Source organism: Syngnathoides biaculeatus, chromosome 5, assembly GCF_019802595.1.
Source record: "Syngnathoides biaculeatus isolate LvHL_M chromosome 5, ASM1980259v1, whole genome shotgun sequence".
In the NCBI taxonomy this organism is placed as follows: Eukaryota; Metazoa; Chordata; class Actinopteri; order Syngnathiformes; family Syngnathidae; genus Syngnathoides; species Syngnathoides biaculeatus.
In genome coordinates this window covers 13,089,814-13,106,148 of record NC_084644.1, presented here as the reverse complement: position 1 = coordinate 13,106,148, position 16,335 = coordinate 13,089,814, and the positions used below count along the sequence as shown (strand labels likewise).

The following is a 16,335-nucleotide window of genomic DNA, read 5'->3' as shown; positions in this document are numbered from 1 at the left end:
TGTTGTGGGAGATACGAGGATTCCACCCGCCAGTGATAATATGACCTCCCGTAATTCCCGGCCTACAGAGCGCACCTGGTTATAAGCCTCACCCAGTACATTTGTAAAGGAAAGATCGTTTGGTACATACATAGGCCGCGGCCGTGTAAGTGCCCACAATGAAACCAACATTGAAACACGAGATATGTACAAAGAAAGACGGTACATGGAGAGTATAACACTAACACCGCCGCGCTAGCGCCGCCATGCTAACAGGGCCGGTTTTAAAAAAAAAAACATACTGCTAAAACTCCCTGAGACACGGTAGTAACACGCTAGCGCAGCGCTAACAGTGCCGGACTGGTAAAAGTTACTTCCTCGGCACATATATTCCACCAGGTCTCACGCTTACCTTTTCCGCTGAAGTGCCCCCTTGCGACCGTTAGAAAAAAAATGCACAAATTAGCCGCATCACCACATAAGCCTCAGGGTTGAAAGCGTATGATAAAAGTCGTGGCTTATAGGCCGGAAACTACGGTAATTATCTGTGAATTTGGTTATCATTTGTTATGGTTATTTTTGAACAGTTTGGAAGCGAAATTTGAGGGAAGCTTTCACAGGCTACAAAAATGTGGAGGGTGAAATCTGAGTTGTGGGCCTCGAGTATGACATGTGTCCCCCCTCTAGGAAGAATTGCTAAAAGGACAATGACCGTAAATGCCACAATTGTCTAGATCCAACCACGTTTCCAATTTTTTCTGCATGAGGTGTTGAGAGCTTTTTTAATGAACATGATCACAAAATTATTGTGAAACTGAGAACAAGATGTACTTTTGAAATAATTTTCCAGGGGGATAAGCAGTAGAAAAGGAATGGATGAATGGATGGATGGATGCCAAACGGATGGGAGCTGGATGGATTCTGCAGGGAAAGAATTTGGAAGGCAGTGATACTTAAAACGGTGCCACCTGGCTATATTTTGTAAAAAAAATCTGAGTGATGTTTGTGTTTATGTGTCAGCATGTCAGCGAGTTCGTCAGCTCTTCCCTGTTCTTGTGTATATTCGCTGGCTGGTGTTTCTGTATCTCCCTGTAGCAACCAGCTCTATGTATGCCTACCTCAAAGAGTGCACTGTAGTGTGGCGCAAACCCCGCTGCTCATTGACGCACACGGGCAAATATTGTTCTATGAGAGAGCGCAGTAAGGATGGGATGAAGGGACAAAAAAAAAAAAACCTAAGAGGAGGATGGTGCTTTGGTCAGAGGCATGGTGGGTGTTTGAAAAGTGCCCGCATGGCCCAATTTTATGACTGACAGTTGGACAGTGCTTTAAAGTCTGGTAGAGACATTTAGTGCAAGACCAGTTATTTTCTTCTCTAGACTTCATAATTCCTAATGAAAGCCATAAATGTCTACATTTAATAGTGTGGTAGCCAAAAGCTAATATTAAGTAACCTTAAACCATAAAGTTTCTTTTTTTTTTTTTTCAAACTCAAGTCACGTTCAGATCAGCTGTGATTACTTTGAAGATCGTCTAAAATATTTCCGAGAAGCATGTAATGTGCGATCCCCACTAAATAAATCAAAATATTAAAATGCGCACTTAAATTGATTGATAATCTACCCACATAAAGGGAAATTTGGGCAATATAAAGCAGACATAATGCATTTTTTCACAATTTGAAACAGTTCCTTGGCGGGTTCGCAAAAGGCCTCATGTCGAGCTGCAGACTCCACAGCGCAGAGACCAAGCGGTTTGTATACAAGTTATTAAAAGGTCAAATTTCCTCATTAAGCACATGTGAATTCTATCAATGAATGCGTATTTATCCACACAAAATAAATCTATCTAACAGATAGTGTCGCTCATGCCAGTCCACCAAGCATTTACAACACATGATCAAATCCCTGTAATATTTGTTGCAATGATTTATTTTTTTACAGTAAATTGGTTAATTTAAATGATTTCATTATTTTTATTTATTTATCTAATTAAATACTGTAATTAGGTCATTGACTCATTAATATGAGTAAAATCAACATTCTTCATATTCTGGAACCTTTACATTTTAATTTCAACTGCACATATTTTTACATTCTTATTTTTCAATTAAAATAAAATATTTGGGATATTTTTACAGTCCGGTTTAATCTTTTTTTTTTTTTTAAACTCATCTAAGAATGATCTGATTCATTTAAAAAACAAAAGTGGTCCTGACCAGAACAGCTTACCTAACCCATGTCATGATGATTGATCAACAATCAATTCCTCACAGTTAATCATCCATCCATTCATTTTCTTTGCCACCTATCCTCACAAGGGTCACAAAGAGTGCAGAAGCCTATCCCAGCTGTCAACGGGCAGGAGGCGGTGTACACCCTAAACTGGTTGCCAGCCAATCGCAGGGCATATCGAGACAAACAGCCGCACTCACAATCACACCTAGGGGCAATTTAGAGTATCCAATTAATGTAGCATGTTTTTGGGATGTGGGAGGAAACCGGAGTGCCTCGAGAAAACCCACGCAGGCACGGGGAGAACATGCAAACTCCACAGAGACGGGGCCGGGATCGATCCCGGGTCCTCAGATCTGTGAGGTCAATGCTTTACCAGCTAATCCACCGTGCCGCCCACAATTAATCAACTAATTGATTTTAATGACATTGTCTAATATATGGGTCCGCAGATGGTCATCCGTTTTGTGCATAGCTAATATGAGACAAAGTTAAATTGGATATTATATCTCGGTTTGCAACTAAACAGAAGCAAGGCTGGTGATTTATTTGCCGTTTGGATTTCATCAGCATTTCAATGTCACAATTCATTCTCTTGTGACATACTGTATCTGGGTCATTGTGTTTTTCCTTTCCTCACACACACCAGACAATAAAACCATTAAGCTCTATTGACTATAATATGACATTCAACAACATAATATCCACTTTTACCCTACTTTCTTTTTGGTGATTTGATTAAATTGAACGTTACAGAATGGGGCTACTGGGACGAGGGGAGGGGGCAGACTTGCCGCTTGGGCCGCTGCGCTTGTAAGCACATTCGCGGTGGAAATCGGAAAGTCAGGAAACCCACAGAAAAGCCTGGAGAGAGGCACTCGAAAAGCGTAGGAACGGGAGTATTTCTTGATACGTCTACAGTGCTAAGATCTTTTTGTGCATGTGTTTTCATTTACCTGGCTATCTTGCCGCGCGACGCTCCCACTGCACTTATTATCCGCAGCTGTGTACGCTCCAACCACAGGGGGTGCTCCTGTTGGGGACTTAATGGAATATCCATGCGGCTTTTGCACAAAACTGCGGCTATCTCAGCACATTTGTCCATTGAAAAGGAATGTATTGTCGACAAAGCGCCAGCTTTTTGTGAAAGCCCTCATATGAGAGTCAGGGAAGTGAATTTGCACCACCGAACTATCCTAAAATCGGTATCAGTCGGTAACTACTTCTGCTGTAATTAGAATTTGGAATCCAATGCAAACTTGCATCATAACGTTGCGGACGTAACACCATATCTAAAATGCCATGTTGTAGCTCATGATTTTTCACAAGAAAAATCCCATTATAAGGCATGAAGTGAGATCCAGCCTGCTGGCGCCAATCTGTACCAATACGGTACTGTATATATTTTTCAAAAATAGCTCCACTTATAATTTCATATGTTCCTGTGACTAAAAAGCAAAGTGTGGAAAGTCTCTCTTGCCAAAATGAACAAGTGCAGTCAATGAATGGTGTGATCAGAGTTAAGAGCCCCTCCTTTATTTCTCGCCTGCTTCCGCTCTTTGCGTTATTATAATTTAGCTCCAGTTGCCAGGGTAATGACCCCCCCCCCCCCCGACAATTGCGCCATGTTGTTTGTGGTTCAATAACAAATACTGTAACACAGAACAGGATATGTGGAGAAAAAAAATTCCCACTATTGCTGTGAGTTACCAAACGTAATTTGTTTAAACACATTCAACCATGGTGGCACGGTGGAACAGCTGTGGAGTGTTGGCCTCACAGTTCTGAGGAATGAGGTTCAAATCCCGGCCCCGCCTGTGTGGAGTTTGCATGTTCTCCCCATGCCCGCGTAGGTTTTCTCCGGGCACTCCGGTTTCCTCCGTCTCTATGTGTCCTCCGATTGGCTGGTACACAGTTCAGGGGGTACCCTGCCTCCTGCCTGATGAGACAGGCACCAGCACTCCGTACTGATTATCAAATTCTATCAAATTTGTTACTTAGCTCACTATGTTAGTTAAGCTATGGGAACATGCATACACTCTCTGTACACATCAAGGTAAAATGTTTCATTTGTTATTATGAGCTAATTTAGGGTTAGGGTTAACTTAGCTCACTTTGATGAACGCTCATTGGTAAGGAAGTGAAGAAACGGGTGCAAGCGGGGTGGAACAGTTGGCGGAAAGTGTCTGTTGTTCTATGTGACAGAAGAGTATCCGCTAGGATGAAGGGCAAAGTTTATAAAACAATGGTGAGGCCGGCCATGATGTACGGATTAGAGATGGTGGCACTGAAGAAATAACAGGAAGCAGAACTTGAAGTAGATGAAGATGCTGTGGTTCTCGCTTGGACTGAACATGTGGGATAGGATTAGAAATGAGCTCATGAGAGGGACAAGCCAAGGTTGGATGTTTTGGAGACAAGGTTAGAGAGAGCATAAGGTTTGGACATGTTCAGAGGCGAGAGAGTGAGTATATTGGTAGAAGGGTGCTGAGGATGGAGCTGCCAGGCAAAAGAACGAGAGGAAGACCAAAGAGAAGGTTGATGGATGTTGTGAGGGAGGACGTGAGGACAGTGGGTGTTAGAGAGGAGGATGCACAGATAGGCTTAGATGGGAAAAGATGAGACGCTGTGGCAACCCATAATAGGACAAGCCGAAAGACAAGAAGAAGAAGTTAACTTAGTTCACTAATTACGAGGCTATGGGAACACGTTTAGGTAGCATAATAGTCAAGCCAGTGCTAGCTCGCTCTTAAACATATGACTTGTACTGCATCGTGATATTTTATTCTTCTTCTCTGTGCAATCACGATACATGTTAGTTGATAAAAGAGGGAAAGTATTTTTTTTGGCTGTCATCCCAAGTTATCAAAATGGGTGTTGTAATATAATTGACAGAATTTTTTTTTTTAACTTTTGTACTTTTTTGAATGCTTCTACTTGTTAGTCTTTTTTAACATACGTATCAGGATGCTGCTTGTGCGAAGATGGAGGATGTGCCTCCATGACAATCGGCGGCATGTCGTTGTTGTCAACACGTATGTGCGTGTTATAAAAACTCAACATATCAAATTATAAAATCCTCCCTTGAGACTGCTGGGATGACTGAGTGTTTGATAAACTTCAACCACGCACTGTTTGCCCAACCCAACCAAATGGATGGAAAATATTGTGTCAGTTGGCAGGCCGGCCTATCTATAAACTTTGCGTGTGTTGGTAGTGGCCAGCACCAGCCGGTCCGCTCCAATCATAACTCTTGTTCTGCAGGACAACAGAAGCCTCTGATTTCATCACGAGATAGAAGCTGGCGTCATTACCTCCTCGCCAGGAAGATGTGAGGACAAAATGCTGCGAGTGGGAACGTCGCTCCGGTCTACCTGAGGATTTCATACATGCAACAGATGTCCGTTTCCTGGAACCACCAAGTATCTTTTCCATCCCAGCGCCCCTTTCACCCCGCCTGCCGGGCCCTCCTCTTGACCAGTGATCGTGCCTGCTCGCAGGTGCCCCTCCCCTGGGCAGCCCGCTCAGGAAAGCACCCCGCTGGGCAGACGAGACGAGGACTCGGCCACGGCCAAGATCCCGCTGTGAGGTGTGTAAGAGGCTCCCATTCTCTGCAGACATATAACGAAAAAATTCCCGCAGCACTCACTCCTCTGCTTGCAAACATTCAATCCCTCCATATGTTTTCCCTCTTTCGCCTTCCACGTTTCCTGCATATACGCTTCCACATTATTATGGCTTTATGCATAACATCACATAAAAAAAAGGTTCGATTTATGTTCGAACAAATCCTAAATATGAAACACACTGGCTACCGTGAAACCTCTAGATTTGAAAGCCCCTGAAAATTGGGAATTTTAACAAAATATTTTGGAAAAATATTCCTGTGTCTGGCAAGTCGACAAGCAGCGTGCCTCACAAGAGCTCTGTTCAGTGAACACTAAATGATATTTCTTTGGCTTTTTGCGGCATTTTGTGGCATGTTAACAGAGGACAATGAAAAGAGAAGAAAAATACAGTGTAAAGGCAAAACCAGCAAAATCTGCCATTGATACCCTCCTAAAGTGTGTATAATTTCCCATCTGCCACACAATGAAATGCCTCAATCTGTAACATCCCAGCAGTCCGGAGGCGGACCCAAATGCAGGACTCCCAGGCAAAGGCATAATGTTCAGTGGATTTTATTCTTAACGAAAGAGATGCACATTTACACAGTCCAAGGAAGCAGGATCCAAAAAACGAGAAACAGGGTTCAATGACTATGAAGCTACGTATCGGAGTGACCCGAGATGCGGTGAAGCATACCACTAACACAAAGCAACGAACTGGCAAATGTTAGTGACAAAACGTCAAGTTAAATACCTTATCTAATCACAGTGCCTCTTGCGAAACAGCTGTGACCGGTGACAGGTGTCAGAGATGACACTGCCCAGAGCAGCGGCCCGGCCACGCCCCGACGAGTTGCCCCCAAGCCTTGCTCATGACACAACCCACTTCAATGTTATTTGGCTTTAAGATGTTACAAGATTGCACAAAAAGAAGACTTGATATACAGTACAGGGTTTCATTGAGATATGACACTTAACTCACCACATTATTTATGACACGAATATCAATGCAAAATTCCATGAACAGGTGAACAAAGTCAGCACCTATGTTGCAATGTTCTTAGCTCTATTTGAACACCAATGGAGCACCACCATATAGACACACAATGAGTCACTTGGTTGTTAAACTCTTCTTTGCGTGCTATGTACGGCTGTTATTCTTCGTATTGGTGATTACTTACATTCTATGGTATTTGTTATTAGACAAAAAAATTGTTGGGAGTGTTTTTGTGGGACTGTAATGGATTAATGACATTTCATTTCAATGGTGAGAATAGATTTGAGATACACGTGTGGCTAAGGAATGAATTAACCTTTTAATTCAATGCATCACCCTATACCAATTTGTAACATTAAAATGTATTACGATCCTTGGAAAAGCTCATTTCCACTTCCCTCATTTTGTATGAGAAAATGTCTTGCGTTTTCAAATGTGTCGTGCTTGACCTTCTTGTAATTGTCGGTTTGACAGCAAACTCAGAACCCACAGCTGCTCACAGTGTTTCTTTGTCCTACTCAATGCAACTCTGAGGTGAGGCACCCTTCTCTCAATCACGTCCGGTGACTTCGCATGTCAGTGTCAGCGGCCGGGATCAGGCGGGGCCTGGGCTTGTGCGCCTGAGAGGCCGGAGGTTACATCAACCGACATACGTATTACGGTTCACACTTGGGCTCTTACTAGCAAAGACAGTAAATATGACACGTCTGCTCTCCTCTGCCATCTCCTCCCCGGGTTTCAGCCTCTTCCTTTTCTTGCAAGTAAACAAGGGTCTGAGCCAATTCAGGCGTCAGGGTTCCCCCCTGAACTCTGACCTTTTGACACTTCACTCATGTGAACGCGATGGGTGAGCATGGAGGGAAACGCTCCAAAGTCTCTCCAAAGGTACATAATTTTATTCCATGAGAGTTTACAACATATGCCTCTGGCATTTACTAGATAACACAAAATTAACATTACCAGCTACCGAAATGACAGTTATTAAAGTCATTTTGGGGTTGGGTGAAGAAAACTCACTATAGTGCGCACAAAAGACTAAAAGTTGAGGCTTGAACACTCCTGAGCAGCTCACGATTAAAATTCTAGTGACACTTACAGGCGAAAAGGACCATTACATGCCTCAAAAGTCTCTGTGCCTACAAACTATTGTCCAGAAAAAACAGAGATCATCGTGTCTATCCATCCATCCCTTTTCCAAGCCGCTTATCCCCACAAGGGTCACGGGAGTGTTGGATCCTGTCGCCGGGCACATATGGACACCATCACTGAGCGGGAATTGATCCGCCACTGCCCGCATCAAAGTCAGCCGTGTGTACTACTACGCTATTAGTGACTCAAGTCCATCCATCCATCCATCCATCCATCCAACCATTTTCTTAGCCGCTTATCCTCACAGGGGCCGCGGGGAGTGCTGGAGCCAATCCGAGCTGTCCACGGGCAGGAGGCAGGGTACACCCTGGACTGGTTGCCAGCCAGTCGCAGGGCACATCATGACAAACAGCCGTACTCACAAATCACACCTAGGGGCAATTTAGTGTGTCCAATTAATGCTGCATGTTTTGGGGATGTGGGAGGAAACCAGAGTGCCGGGAAAAAACCCACACAGACATGGGGAGAACATGCAAACGCCACACAAGGTGAGCTGGGATTGAACCCAGGTCCTCAGAACTGTGAGGCCAACGCTTTCCAGCTGAGTGACCGTGCTGCCTGACTCAGGTCCATTTGTCCAATTTTTGTTTTAATTGGTCTAAAAGTTATTATTAATTTAGAACATCTTTGGTGATTTACCTAGATCAGTGACGTACAAGCTGAACAAGGGGGGTCTCCAAAAGTTCAAACGGGTCATCGCAACCATTTCAGAAAACGACAAGCTTGCAATTGGCGCTCTCTAACGGCGACTCTTTGAAACAAACCACTGACCGGAGACGGAAGTGGCTATTCGATTAGCTTAGCCGCGTAAGCTAGTGTCATACGTGGGCTAAATATAGGCAAAGTGGTTACTGGCGTGTGTTTTCACAAAGCGAAAGACGAACTTTTCAGGACATATATGTCATTTGGTGGAAGTCAAAACGGCGGGTGAGTCAGCCTTCGTGTGAGAATAACACTTCGTCCGCTGTACATTCATCCATAACTTGGCTAGTTTATATAATCATGGAGGACTGGTTGCCTATTAGCTCTTTGTAGTTAGCCACATTTTAACGAACACACGCATACGTCTCTTTAAGCCACATTTAACACTATGCTCGTGGCAATAAGGTCAAATAATATCCACACACTGACGATTCACGAGTACTTATCATTTGCTGTCTTCCCAGCCGCCGCGTTAGTAAGTGGGACCAGCCGGGTCCCAGCTCCGGGGGTCCGGGGGAGGCTGAGGCTGCACCCACCGGGGCTCTGGACGCCGCCGCCGCCGTGGCTGCCAAGATTAATGCCATGCTGGTGTCCAAAGGCAAACTCAAGCCCTCGCAGATAGGCACTTCGGGGCCCACTGAGAAGGTAAACGGCAGTACTGCAAAAGACACACATTTACACGTGTTATCAAATTATTAGACATTTTAACCATCGCTTCATCGTTTAGAGACCTTGTTTGAATTAAAACTTTCCAAATCCACAAAATATAAGCCTCTCAACTATGTAAATATTCTGATTACTGTAGTCTTTCATGAAAGGGGACTGATTATCTGAAATCAAAACAAGACATTTTAATTGCACCTTTATTTTTACTTGAGCATTTCATAACTATCATTCAGACTGAGCTTTATTATTTTCCAAATACTAAATTTTGATCCAGCTTTTAATGCTGTCTGAAATTGGCTCTAATTTGCATGATACGCCGATGTCAAAATTAGGATGTTAACAGGATTTTACACAAACTAATCTTTGCCGTATCACTGTACTCCCCCTTCCTCGCAGGCTATGGGTATTGGGAAGCCTCAGGTGCCAACCAAGGCGAAAGACGACCTGGTGGTGGCGGAGGTAGAGATCAATGACGTTCCGATCACGTGCCGGAATCTCTTGACGCGAGGACAGACGCAGGATGAGGTCAGTACGAATGAGGGGCAGCACTCTGGCCCTGTGAGACCAAATTTGAAATCTTACTGTCAAATATGCATTCATCTGAGATGACGCGCTGTGCCGACCCCTAACGGGACAAGCCCAAAGGAAAAGAAGATTGTTTTGATATATTTTCAGTCAAATCTGCGAGCACAGGGGCCAATTAGATTTACATGGCAACAGAAGCTAAAATCTGATTATAAATAAAATTAAAAAAAATAAATCTGAAGGATACAGTGCTTGAAGTTAACCCTACAAAATGAAGGGACCAGGCTTGGGAATAAATTGATGCAATTTCGTGACTTTATGTTTTAGATGTAAGTCAGTGCCTCGGTTTTGAGTCGTGATGATCTTGTTTCGTGACTAGATCAGTAAAGTGAGCAGTGCTGCTGTGTCCACCAGAGGACGCTACATGACTGCAGAGGAGAAAGGCAAAGCGGCGCCGGGGTGATTCTTTTCTCTCTCGAGCCGTTTTGTTGCTCATGATTCATGTACTTGTTTTTTTTATGGCTTAACACAACCTCTGTGCTTTTTCCTCTCAGGGATCGTCCTCTTTATCTGCACGTTCAAGGACAGACGCGGGAGCTTGTGGACCGTCAGTACTCTGTCATGCTTGTAATGACTTTCATTTTCTTTTTTTGTTAGCGACTCACGATTTCGATGGGTCCGTTTCATTGCCCTTTCAGGGGCTGTAAACAAGATCAAGGAAATCATCACCAACGGGGTTGTGAAAGCAGCCACCGCCTCGTCGTCAGTGTCCTCATCCTTTTCCTCTGCCAGCGTGCCCACAGTGACTGTTTATCAGCAAGCACCTCCATCGTCTCTGCCACCGATGATGCATCACAAACCTCACTTCCAGTCAGGAGTAAGATGGCCATCTTTAGATGTAAAACACACATTAAGAAGCTCCAAAGTCTAGTTTTGCTTTTGTGACATTTTAGTATTTCAAACCATCATGCAAGTTTACACTGCAAAATAAAGTACTGTAGAACTAAAAAAATAACAATTATGTTTTTTTTTTTTTCTAAACTGGCTGTATGAATAGCTACAAGTTTCATTTTAATAACTTTATTTGTATTTCAGGTTTAAATGTTTTGGGTTCTTTTTTGTATACCATCAGAGGAAGCCAGTGTACAACAGTTTGAGAGTCACAGGTTTTAGGTGCTTACTTGGCTGACATTTGCTGATGATAATGTCATATTTTTGCCGATGTTTTTTTTTTTTTTTTTTTTTTAAAAATAAATTTTGAGTTTCTAATGTAAATGGATTTCACTTACCGTATTAAGAAGATTGGCTTTTACAAGTGGTTGTTGTAATCGTCTTTGTGGAATATTTTCACAGATGCACTACGTTCAAGATAAGATCTTCGTGGGCCTGGAGCACGCCATCCCGGGCTTTGTGGTCAAAGAGCGGGTGGAGGGTCCCGGCTGCTCGTACCTCCAGCACATCCAGGCTGAGACTGGAGCCAAAGTCTTCCTCAGAGGAAAAGGCTCAGGGTGTCTGGAGCCTACGTCTGGTAGAGAGGCCTTTGAGCCCATGTACATCTACATCAGGTGAGTTTTCTCCAAATGATGAACCACCTTTAACATAGTTCATAGTTTGACTATGAAAATTTACAAATGTCAAACCACAATGTACAGTAATTAGGGTGTGGGATATACGTGAAAGATTTGTAACACATTCCTGTTCTGTTTGTCATGGTGTCAAGTAGTTATAGCCTACCATGTTTCCAATGTCCCCCTCCAGCCATCCCAAACCAGAAGGTCTCGCAGCAGCAAAAACATTGTGTCAAAACTTGCTTCAGACTGTAAGTCCCGCCGTCATCCAGCTTTGTATGTCATCATCATCAGCACAATGAGAATTTGTCTTCTCTCTGTAGGTCCACGCAGAGTATTCTCGCTTTCTCACTCAAATGAATTCCGTGATGCCATCACAGCAAGGTACATGTACAAAATGGGATTCAAGGATGTCTTCATTTTAATGTCCATAGTAGAATTCCCCCAAAGTGATACAATTCAAAACTCAAGAGTTCCCAAACCCATTTTATATAACCTCACTCAAAACTAAGTGTCCATTAACTTCAAGTATGTATTACTTTTACTGTGGCCTCTGTTTTTTGGGATACGACCACACGGGAGTGAGAGGGAAATGGAATGATAACTGTAACCGATCACGTGGTGGCTTGTAAGCCAGAAAACCTCTTAAGTTGGTGCGCTCGTAAGTCAAGGTACTGCTGTTTTACATCAGAAGTACAGCGACAATTTAGCGACGTCTATTTTAATATTCGGTTCATTGTTTGGAGACCCTGTTTAACTTGAAGTTCTCTAAATCCTCGGAATTTCAGATCCTCAACAGTGAATATTCTCTGATGTCTGTAGTCTACCTTGAAAACAGACTGATAGTCTCTGTTTGGTCAAAATAAGATGTTTGCAAATATCTGGTTTATTTTGGAAAACAAATTTTGGCCGTTTTCTCAAATTCCGGACCAAACCAGAAACATAATCCTAATCAATTTGAGGGTGCATTTTCTGAACTATCGATTTAAAATAGTCTTTCAATACAGGCATAGAATTTTTTAAAAATCTGTTTCTATTATTCAAAAAATACTGTAATTTCCGGCCTACAAGCTGCAACTTTTTTTTACACGATTTCAACCCTGTGGTTTATGTGGTGATTAAAGTTAGTGCTGCGCTAACGCTAGCGTTAAACTCCCTGTGTACTCAGGCTTATAACCAGGTGCGCCCTGTAGGCCGTTAATTACGGAAATTAAAAAAAATGCAAAATAAAAAAAATCATCAGTTACAGCCCCTCGCATTTAAATTGGAGTAAGCCTGACGTTCTGACAATCTCTTCTCCTTCCAGGCTTTGCCCCACCCCCAGTGGTGAACGGGATGCCCCCGCAACCCACATACTACCCTCCTGCCGACTTCCAGCCAGGCTACCCCATGCCAGTGCCCCCGCCTCAGCATCAGCCCCCACCGATGGCCTTCTCTGTGCCCCCTCCCATGCTCCCCCCTGCGCCGCCCAAAGTTCCCCTGCCTCAGTTCCCACCTACTCCCGTGCCACCTCCGCCGCCTCCGAATCTGGCTCCTCCTCTTTGTCCAGCGCCTCCTGTTACTGCTCCTCTTCCAACACCTGTTCCGGCACCTCTTCCGGCACCCGTCCTTCCTCCTGTTCCAGCTTCTGTGGTCCAGGTACACATTTGCTAGGTCGTGTGCGTGCGTGCGTGTGTGTATACAGTGGTGTGAAAAAGTGTTTGCCGCCTTAGTTAATGAGAATAAGTGGTATAGAAAATGCATGGAGTTACTATTAAAATACTCGAAAATCATTCCGAAGCCAAATCATACATACGATGTAAAACCAAAGGGTCGAACAAATATACAAGAATACTGAAACCGACTTGTGTTTGTGGCCAAAGTTGTTCAAGTGTGTGTGTTTCTTCTCTCTGAGCAGACTATTCCCCCCATGTCCTATGTTCCTTCGACTGTGGCGCCGCCCAAAGCTCCGCTTCCACCATCCATGTCGGCCAATCCGGCGCAGAAAAGACGCTTCACAGAGGAAGTGCCCGACGAGTGTGACAGTGGTCTCCTTGGCTATCAAGTGAGTAATATGTAGAATTATTGTTTTTTCTTTTTTTGAACCTTAGCATAAACATGGCAGTCAAAGAGAACATTAAACAATACTGACAAGAATATATTTTCTTTGTTCTGTAGGAACAATTAGAAGTACTTAGGTTTGCTCAGTGTTTACGTCTACATGCATGTTGGTTTAAAAAAACATGGCATGTTACATTACATGAAGAACAGAAAATATGTATAAAAATTCTCTGATGGGCTGAAAGTGTCTTAAATCGTGGGAAAATGTTGGTACCACGTGGTAAGGGATAATAACGAGAGGGGGAAAAAAAGTGACACTTGATACTGTGGCCAGTAGAGTCAAGTCGAGGACGTCTGCTAACGGCACCTGTGTGTCTTTCTGCTCATAGCATGGACCCATTCATATGACTAATTTAGGTGCAGGCTACTCCGCTGGCAGCCCCGAGACTGCAGGACCACCAACGTCGAGTTCCTCCGACCTGCCGTGTGAGAGGGACGGGTACGTAGAGCTCTGCTGAAAATCATTTCTTACGCTCTTGCCATACTTGATCATTCTTTCAGATAATCGTACAGATATTAGCTTCTATTTTTTTTTATACTCTGTTTTGTAGTTCAAGTCTTGAAATAGCTCACACTCACTGTAATCACATTGAAAGTTCTGTAAACACTTTTTAAACTAAACATTTCACACCAAAGATGTGTATGTTTAAAGGGGGACTGCTGTAATGTACGCTTTTACTACATTATTGCCCTAATTCATTTGTTTCGTCACTTCAAAACATGCAACAAATTTTGTCTAACCAAAAAAACGTTCAGTTGCCTTGATGGAACCTATTCGGATTACCAGGACCTGAATAAGTGACAAGCTATACAGACGTAAATAAAAATGAAAGCTTTACCAACACACATTGGCATTTTAATTGATATTGTGACACTAAGTTAAAAATGAATTGGGCAATTATGCGACTAGTGTGATGATATAGATACAGATTTTGTACCGTACAATTTAACATTCTAAATAGCTTTCATTTCTCTCGTTTTAATTGTTACCCTAATTTTTATTTTTGTTATCGTATTAAACAATTACCACTTTTGTTACAACACAAATACCCTTAATCGCCATTGTTTAACATTACATGTTCCGTTCATATTAATGTATCATCAAATCTGTACTAAAATATGAAATCGTATTTTAACACCTTTTTTTTCATTATTATTATTTTGTTCTCCCTTTACTCATATTACATTCACACTTTTAACAATGGTGCAATTTCTTCTTTGTAACGTTACCAACAACTAAGGTTGGCCTCTGGTTCTCAAACATTTTACGCTAAATACCGCTTGAAAAATTTCTTCACGAACAATAAACACAACGCTTGGCTTGAATACAGGAAAATACAAAACTGTAATTCAATATTGATTCCATTAAAATGTTTTGCAATGGAGTTAAATATTTAAAAACGGTTTCAAAATATTCAATTGTAATTGTAAAAGTGTAATTTTAAAGTGAAATACAACTGAACTGTACTTGACAAATGTACTGTTTTATTTTATTTTTTGTGTGTGTTTCTCTTCTTCAGTAGGCAGCTAATGCCTCCCCCACTGTTACCTGTAAATGGCGTGAGACCCAAGATGGAGGAGAGAAGACCACCGCAAGCCCTTGTGGGTAAGTCCATTACGGCACACTGACAAATCCCGTGTCCAAATCCACCATCAGGAAAAGTGGAATTTGCCCACCCAGGAATCTACGTAGACTTAAACTAAAATATCTCCAGTGGATCCGCTGAGGCAAAGACTTGATGCTTTTGATGACCCTTCCAGGATTCGTCCGCCCTGAATTAAAAAAAAAAAAAAAAAAAAACCCAAAACCTCCTAATAGTTGAAGTGGAACCTTTTATCCAGTGTCTCGTCCCGTTCTGACATCATCATCAGAATGCGGCGTGGGCCTCCCTCACTAACGAGAGTCTCTCCTGTTTTTGTGTTTTCTCTTTTTTTTCCTCTGTTTTTCCTCTCTTCCATGTCGTCCCTGGGGGGCGGGGGTGGGGGTCGATGGCGACTTGTCACGTGACGCCGTCCTGCTGCTTCATTCGACGCCCCCCCACCAACCATTGGTGGCTCTGGGATGGCCCTCCCATCCTCCGCCGATCTAATCTGTTTCTTCCAATTTGGATTGTGTTGAGTTGAATGCTGCCATGTTTTTTTGTTGTTGGTGCTGCTGCTGTTTTTTTCTTGTCTTTCTCTCCCTCCCCCCTCCCAAATGTGTGTCCTGCCCCTTTCCTTCTAACAGAGCCTCCAGGCAAAAGGCTAAAAACGGGCTTGGTAGCGTACGCCGGCGACTCGTCCGACGAAGAGGAAGACCACCCGAGCGCCAAAGCCTCAGGTAACCCCGGGGGCTCCCCTTCTACCTCCTTAGACTGGATACAGGGGTACCGCTGCCCGCCCCCGCCGCCCCCTCGGGCTAAAAAGCAGCCACAGCAGTCTATGCCCTTTTGGATGGCACCCTGAAAGTTTCACACCAGTTCGGCGCAGATGACTCGTACCTTTGGTTTTAATCTCAAGTAAGCATATTTGTGTCTTCTGCACATCTGTACAGTAAAGATGAACATTTTTAGGACTGACACTGCAATGTGGTGGATGTTTAAGTTGTCACATTAGGAATGGCAGGTTGATTTATGGAAGGAAAAAAAAAGTGATTATCTGAATATATTGTCTTTGTGAAAACAAAATAAACTGATGAGCATCTTGAATTGAATCCATAGTCCTTTCTTAGCCCTTTTTTCTTATGTAAAGATTGTATTGGCCTAATGTGTTGTAAAATGTTATTTCAGTGTTGCTTTTTTTGATAATAAAGCAGCATAAATTGCATT

At 43.0% G+C, this 16,335-nt stretch overlaps 2 protein-coding genes across 7 annotated transcripts in view; one reads left to right on the top strand and one right to left on the bottom strand.

Annotated features, from left to right (window-relative positions):
• The window catches only part of kcnj14 (potassium inwardly rectifying channel subfamily J member 14), a 35,805-nt gene extending 32,609 nt beyond the window's left edge, over positions 1 to 3,196 (bottom strand). The window contains exon 1 of the mRNA XM_061821081.1: positions 3,170 to 3,196. The gene's annotated coding sequence lies outside the window, so the exon portion shown is untranslated. The remainder of the gene's footprint in view (positions 1 to 3,169) is intronic.
• Positions 3,197 to 8,725: 5,529 nt separating this feature from the next.
• On the top strand, positions 8,726 to 16,333 carry khdc4 (KH domain containing 4, pre-mRNA splicing factor). 6 transcript variants are annotated; one of them, XR_009795101.1, is made up of 14 exons: positions 8,726 to 8,894; positions 9,134 to 9,314; positions 9,732 to 9,860; positions 10,240 to 10,319; positions 10,415 to 10,467; positions 10,559 to 10,737; positions 11,214 to 11,425; positions 11,619 to 11,679; positions 11,752 to 11,812; positions 12,735 to 13,066; positions 13,326 to 13,472; positions 13,886 to 13,967; positions 15,052 to 15,134; positions 15,756 to 15,818. XR_009795101.1 is itself a non-coding variant. In XM_061820562.1 (14 exons), the coding sequence occupies exons 1-14, from the start codon at positions 8,866 to 8,868 to the stop codon at positions 15,971 to 15,973; spliced, it is 1,875 nt and encodes a 624-aa protein (XP_061676546.1). In that variant the 5' UTR covers positions 8,727 to 8,865; the 3' UTR covers positions 15,974 to 16,333. The 6 variants fall into 6 exon arrangements, 4 of the variants coding, with proteins under 4 accessions (XP_061676548.1, XP_061676546.1, XP_061676547.1 ...); XR_009795100.1 differs by having other exon boundaries at positions 8,727 to 8,894; positions 15,049 to 15,134; XM_061820562.1 differs by having other exon boundaries at positions 8,727 to 8,894; positions 13,858 to 13,967; positions 15,756 to 16,333.
• The last annotated feature ends 2 nt before the right edge of the window (positions 16,334 to 16,335 follow it).

Bases quoted from the DNA above. Each gene is read 5' to 3' on its own strand.
- khdc4 (XM_061820561.1), top strand. From the start codon at position 8,866: ATGTCATTTGGTGGAAGTCAAAACGGCGG. The intron at 9,861-10,239 runs GTCAGTACGAAT...TTTCGTGACTAG, and splicing joins GAGGACAGACGCAGGATGAG to ATCAGTAAAGTGAGCAGTGC. The intron at 11,426-11,618 runs GTGAGTTTTCTC...GTCCCCCTCCAG, and splicing joins CCCATGTACATCTACATCAG to CCATCCCAAACCAGAAGGTC.